This window comes from Oncorhynchus tshawytscha, linkage group LG30 (assembly GCF_018296145.1).
Source record: "Oncorhynchus tshawytscha isolate Ot180627B linkage group LG30, Otsh_v2.0, whole genome shotgun sequence".
NCBI classification, from domain to species: Eukaryota; Metazoa; Chordata; class Actinopteri; order Salmoniformes; family Salmonidae; genus Oncorhynchus; species Oncorhynchus tshawytscha.
Window position 1 is genome coordinate 28,830,335 of NC_056458.1, and position 7,177 is coordinate 28,837,511.

Here is a 7,177-nt window from a genome sequence, read left to right on the forward strand (position 1 = left end):
CCTGCCTTACAACAGGCCTATAAGCCCTCTGTCCAGCCTCTCTCAGCCTATTGCGGACAGTCTGAGCACTGATGGAGGGATTGTGCGTTCCTGGTGTAACTCGGGCAGTTGTTGTTGCCATCCTGTACCTGTCCCGCAGGTGTGATGTTTGGATGTACCAATCCTGTGCAGGTGGTGTTACATGTGGTCTGCCACTGAGAGGACGATCAGCTGTCCGTCCTGTCTCAGACTTGGCACAGTATGGACATTGCAATTTATTATCCTGGCCACATCTGCAGTCCTCATGCCTCCTTGCAGCATGCCTAAGGCACATTCACGCAGATGAGCAGGGACCCTGGGCATTTTTCTTTTGGTGTTCTTTGGAGTCAGTAGAAAAGCCTCTTTAGTTTCCTAAGTTTTCATAACTGTGACCTTAATTGCCTACCGTCTGTAAGCTGTTAGTGTCTTAATGACCGTTCCACAGGTGCATGTTCATTAATTGTTTATGGTTCATTGAACAAGCATGGGAAACCGTGTTTAAACCCTTTACAATGTAGATCTGTGAAGTTATTTGGATTTTTACAAATTATCTTTGAAAGACAGGGTCCTGAAAAAGGGACGTTTCTTTTTTTTGCTGAGTTTACCATAGAAGCAGCTCCACTCAGTATTATATTTTCCATAGATATTTTACTTTAGCTAGCTAAACATTTTGTTGAGACTTTGGGCATGCCACACCAGAACTCTGTTTGACAGGTTGTCTGCAACACAACAAATAAGGATACTTAATTGTGCAATCGTCACACTAGTCTATTAGTTACATTAGCGATAACATTCCGAGATGGATAGTGAAGTTCAAAGAGATGGCAGGGTTCTTGGCATAACAGATGATGCTTGGAGGGAAGACTGTCTAACTTATGAAGATGTCACTATCCCATTGGTAAGGAAAGCCTTTCAACAGTTATGTATCTGGTGAGGTTTAGTTAGCTAACGCATTACATATGTAGCTTCTGCATCTGGCTCACTCAATGATTCATGAATAGCTAGCATAGCTATACAAGTCATAAACCAGTTTTTATTATTTGTTCCTCAATCCAAATCACTGATGGCCAGTTATAAAGACTTGCGTGCCTAGGCTACTATAAACCCCAAAAGTATACTTTGGACTTCCGACCTAAAGCTTATACGAGGGGCACTGTAGCTAATGTTTCATGGACAACTGGTAACTGCCAAAATAAAAGGAAATTCAATCATTGTGTTTTGTTGATGGTGGAATCCGCTGTCTCAGGCACCACTCCAGAATCTCCCATAAGTGTTAAATTGGTTTGAGATCTGGGGTGTATTCATAAGGTCTTGCAATGGAGACCGTTTTACTGTTCAGAACCAAACGGAACAAAACGTGGAGGGAATTTGACCAATAGAAACTATCGTTTTCATTGCAAAATGTTTTCCATTTGGAGTAAATATTTTTTTGTTGTAAAAGACTAAACGTTTTGCAACAGAATCGGCGTAATGAATACACTTATACACTCATACACTCAGGAACCACACCTGTGTGGAAGGACCTGCTTTCAGTATACTTTGTAGCCCTCATTTACTCAAGTGTTTTATTTATTTTGGCAGTTACCTGTATAAATAGCTAGTTTAGTTCATTTCTAAAGATTGGTACCTTACCTTTACATCAGCTCTGCATTGCTAAATATGTAGCTACAGTTCCCTGTGTGGATATCTTCCTTACAGGGTACTAGCGTAGGTAGCTAAGAATTTAACTAGTGTTTGACAACGTTGTGCCGCTGGAGGTTCTAGCCCTGCTTGGCTACAAATGGAGGCATTATTCAGACTAGCCCTCAAGCACGAGTGACCTTACATTTAATCCACAAATGGCCTAACAGATGCATATTACTGGTGTCTTCTCTCCCTGTTGGTACCCAATAGAGCAAATGCCATTATTTACCTTTATTTAACTAGGCAAGTCAGTTAAGAACAAATTCTTATTTTCAATGACGGCCTAGGAACAGTGGGTTAACTGCCTGTTCAGGGGCAGAACTACAGATTTGTACCTTGTCAGCTCGGGGATTTAAACTTGCAACCTTTCGGTTACTAGTCCAACACTAACCACTAGGCTACCCTGGCATGAGTCCTTTCTTACCTGCTTTCAGAAATCAGTTCATGAATAAAGAGCCTTTTAGGAATGTCTGATACTCATACTACTGTATAAGCCTGGACAATACTACTAGTTTGCGCTCGTGTGGTTAAGGCTTTTTTTTACTTCCCTCCTGCAGAGTGAACTGCCTGAAGCTGAGCAAGATAATGGAGGATCAACAGAGTCGGTGAAAGAACAAGAAATTAAGTGGTCAGATTTAGCCCTTCAGATCCTGCACGAGAATACAACCAACACTGGGACTTAGCTACTCCTTAAATCAAGGGTGAGCAATTCCAGACCTCGAGGGCCTGATTGGTGTCACAGTTTTTCCCCAGCTAACACAACTGACTCCAATAATCACCTAATCATGATCTTCAGTTTATAATGCAATTTGATTCATCAGCTGTGTTTGCTAGGGATGGAGAAAAAGTGACCCTAATCAGGCCCTCGGAATTGCCTACCTCTGCCGTAAATGGATGCTGTGCCTTTTCCAATGTACCCGTGGTTGAACAGTTGTCTGTTTTCTGTATTCTTACAATTGTCAAAATGAAATGATTTATGTAGTATTTTGTCATTCATGTCGAACGACCCCCTTAAACCCATAATTTCTTTCAGTTCAATAATCAAACCTGGAGTGCGACATCCCTGGACTATTTTTAGATTTTCTTCTTGACCTGACAGAAATAAATGTATTGGAAATGGAGTATAATGATGTAAAATAAACAGAAAATATAAATTTATACATCCACCCCCCCCAGTCAAAGGCAATGCATATTACAAGTGTGACAAATACAGGTGGCAAATACATAGGCATACCTTTGTAATTGGCTCCTTGCCTCTGGCATCAAACAGGGAAAATGCAATTACCGGTAGGTTCACAGAAATCTGTATGCCAACACAGCATTTAAGTGTTTATCATTAGGTCTACAGTCAAGACATACCAGGGAGCTTTTTGTTATGTGACAAAGGCTCACAGGAATACATGATCTCCATCAAAAGTAGCATTGAACGTTCTACACTGCGATATTGGGAAAGGGGTTTATCTTGTCAGTTGTACAACTGAAATGTGTGTTCCGCATTTAACCCAACCCCTCTGAATCAGAGGTGCGGGGGGCTGCCTTAATCGACATCCACGTCTTCGGCGCCCAGGGAACAGTGGGTTAACTGCCTTGCTCAAGGGCAGAACGACAGCTTTTTACCTTGTCAACTCAGGGATTCAATTCAGCAACCTTTCGGTTACAGGCCCAACACTCTAACAACTAGGTTACCTGGCACCCTACTGACAACATAGACCTATGCCGAGTTATTTCCTGAACAATTTATTTTTGCTATATTCAACAATATAATACTCAATTTACTGTCACAGATGTTTTCACATTCAAACACATTCTTTAGCCATTTACTGTGCCCCATAACAAAAGAGAGACAGGAATATTCTGTTTGTATCCATTTGAACATGTAGGGGCCATACATAAGGCAAAAGAGAACAGTACTGTCACAAGCCAATGGGGGTTGCAAAATATGGTCAAAGGCAATGTTCTTTCAAATTTATTCAGGCACAATAATTTTCCGGTCTGCTGAGCGGCAAACTTGACAGATAATTCAGTGAACTTTCAGCAAGCGTTTATTGTGAACACTGAGGCTGTACCCCCTTTAAGTTAGTTTTAACTGTAGCCATGTAGGCTACTATGGTTATTTGATCATAATGTAGGCCTACCGTACCATCAAAAACAGAGAAAATGCATCCCATAACATTTTAACATGGAAATAGCGGTTCTATCATTAAGCCTACAGTAGCAGCAAATGTGTGGTGTTCAATGTAGGCTTATATTCCATGAGACTTTTGAAAGAAAAAAACATGCAGGGCTTGACAACCTGTTTATTTTTTATTTATTTAACTTCATCCACTTGTCCTTTAGACAAGGTGGTGACTGAAAATGATGTGTTGTTTGATGCAAGAAACCAAAATAAAATGCATTATTATTATTACAGAGAATCAGACAAATTATGCTACCCTCTGCCTATTGGCTACTTAGGTTATTCAAGCTGGTCTCAAAATACAACACTGCCCCTTTAAGACTCTTGTAGGAAGCAATCACTCCCCTATTGCTGACGACAAAATATATTTGACTGGGCTAATAACTCACTAACTAGCAAAGGATATGAACAAAATGCGCACACGTGACTAGATGCAGCTCTCGCTTTGATCTAAAAACAAGCGCATCTACTCACGACTGCTCATGCTGTAAACACAATCCAATTCAAAGTAAATGGGACAGATGTATGGTAATTGTCTATTTGCATATAGACCTACTGAAGCGCTGATTGTTTATGCCGCACTGGTCTGTGTAGAGTACAGGCTGAGTAGTGCGTGTCAATGCAATAGAATTCTACTCAGATGCGTTCTGCCTACAACAAAATCTCTTGCATAGTTCTTTTGTTTCGGTATGCTGTATTGAAAGTGGCTAATATTGCGTTGATTCGATCACAATTGCCACAGTAAAGGGAAACGTTAAGTGTTAACATGGAAAACTCTAGAACAGTGGTCACCAACCTTTTCTGAGTCAAGATCACTTTGAGTCAAAATGCAATCCGAGATCTACGGATATTTTGTTGCATGACTTAAACGTAAGCCTATGCAACATTAACCAATTAAAAACAGTACTGTAGCAATGAGGTTTGTGCAGTAAGCTATAGGCCCAATACATTGTCACTGCATATTAGTTACGCTTGAATTGCCTTGCCAATGCATTGTTGTTCGGGACACTTTTTTATATTATTTTTAATTAAAACATAAATTGAGGTAGGCTATAATCACACTGGTAATATATCTGTTGTTGTATTACTTGTGAGGCACAGCTGAGTGAGCATATATTTAAATATTGTGCTGGGCTGATGGTGCTCACATCTGATGGCCAATTTTATCTGAGGGAGAGCAGCAGATTTCAGGTCCGCCTCAACATCCCTCTGCTCTCCCTTTCCTCCACTGACCAAAAAGGGACACGTCTTCCAGCTGATGGTGAAACTCGAGTCACATCGCATTATTTCTGCCTCATGCACAAATTCACGTTGTTACCCCTATGAGAAAAGTAAATATTATTCGATATTAAAACACCCAAGCCGCTAATAATAACGCAATCCTATAGATACACTTTCCTAATCATTCATTATTGCTGCAGTGCTTGTTTTAACGCTGATTGGAAATAGGAAAAACACGCATTTTATGGTTCATAAAAGTGTTGAATACAAAGTGTTGACAGTGCGGAGTAAGAACTTAAACATGAACTCACTCATAAAAACAGCAGCTCTTTACTGTATTCGTTGACAGTCTCTAGTCTTGGTTTTAAACGTTTTGAAATCTCACAGTATCAATTCTGCTGTAGCTTTTTTAAAACGCCTTCTACATTACTGCAGATACCGTAATTTGAGCCACCCGATTGGCCAGTGGTAGTTTTATAGTGCTCTCTGGACCCGCCAGAAAGGCAGTTTGCACCTTCACACACATGAAATGGTTCAACATGGTAACAGTTCGCCTACCCGGCGTGCAGGGCAGTTGAATCGGGTGTGCCAACAGCCCGAGACGAATAATACACATTTGTAAATAAACACAAGGCTTAACGTTTTTCTTTTTACGTAAACGTTTGGCAATTGACTAGGAATGCTTTGGAGATCGACGTGACCACTGCTCTAGAAAGTTGGGTGAAATTCAATCTCGTGCCTCTCTCCGTGGGTTGATATTTCCCATAGGACGGCGCATTGTCATTGTAAAATAAGAATTTGTTCTTAACAAACTTGCCTAGTTAAATAAAGGTAAAAAAGAATAATAAATGCTCAGCAGTCCCGGGGGAGCTGCGCGGCAGTCGCTGGGCTGCTTCCATCAAACAGACAGAAAATACAATTTAAATGTGTTTGTATTGCATTTAACAATGGTTTTGTCACAATTTGTGTGCATTATCTAGCGAATGTACCAACTCTGGTCTTGGCAGGTGTGCTCTATCCAACAGCTCGCAAGTGTTGCCAATTTAGCGACTTTGTCTCTATATTTAGCGAGTATTCAGACCCCTCTAGGGACACATTTTCAAAAAAATCGACTAGGGACAAATCTAGCGACTTTTTCTGGTGTCATTGGAGACTGACGTGAAAGTACTTATCGTTCTTACTCTTACTCTTCTCAACGAGCAGCGGGTGCTGCCGTGGGCCCCACCCCGTCCCAAAGCACTCCCAGTCCTCGCACAGCTGTCCCTCCCAGCTGCAGTCAGAGCAGGCTACAAATGAATTGCGCATGCGGGAAGCCGCCGCTGGCTGATGTAAATGTAAAATGTTCTTTGTCTAAAATAAATCACTGCATTTGACTCACACAGCCTCAGTCACTTACTCACCTTGTCCACTGTGTGTGTGCCTCTGTGACATAAGCTAAACATCTAGCTGGCTAGCTCATCATGTCTCAGTCTAAATTGTACCCTTAAAAATACAGAAAGGCGTGGGAATCAAACCCTGAATTCAAAGGCTGGTGGAAGCCGTTCATTGGAGATGATACACGGACATACTGCCTGTATTATAAGGCTGATTTCTACACCAAACTTAGTGATGTAAAAAAACACATGACAACTCAAAAACATAGTCAAAAGGCAAAGCCTTATAACAGTTCCAGCCAAAACAAGCTGCCATTTATGGTTTAAAAAAAATTGACTCTGCAAAAAAGGCTGAGGCCACCATGGCATTCATTGGCTATCGCTGAACACTGTTGTTCCATGCTGGCATGTGATCACATTGGAGAAGCATGTAGAGCTGCTTTCTCAGACTCCACTGCTGCTACCCACTTCAAAATGCACAGGACAAAGTGCACAGAAATGATTAATGGTGTTCTAGCATCATACTTTCTGAAAACGTTGGTCACAGATGTGGGTGAGCAGTGTTTCAGCCTAATCCTCGATGAGTCTACAGATGTGGGTGACCAGCGTTTCAGCCTCCTCCTCGATGAGTCTACAGATGTGGGTGACCAGCGTTTCAGCCTCCTCCTCGATGAGTCCACAGATGTGGGTGACCAGCGTTTCAGCC

At 41.4% G+C, this 7,177-nt stretch overlaps 1 protein-coding gene across 1 annotated transcript; it reads left to right on the plus strand.

Annotated features, from left to right (window-relative positions):
- Positions 1–817: 817 nt before the first annotated feature.
- On the plus strand, positions 818–2,412 carry LOC112228106 (anaphase-promoting complex subunit 13-like). The gene is made up of 2 exons (XM_024393228.1): positions 818–916; positions 2,259–2,412. Exons 1-2 carry the CDS (start codon positions 818–820, stop codon positions 2,382–2,384), a joined length of 225 nt encoding a protein of 74 aa, XP_024248996.1. The 3' UTR covers positions 2,385–2,412.
- The last annotated feature ends 4,765 nt before the right edge of the window (positions 2,413–7,177 follow it).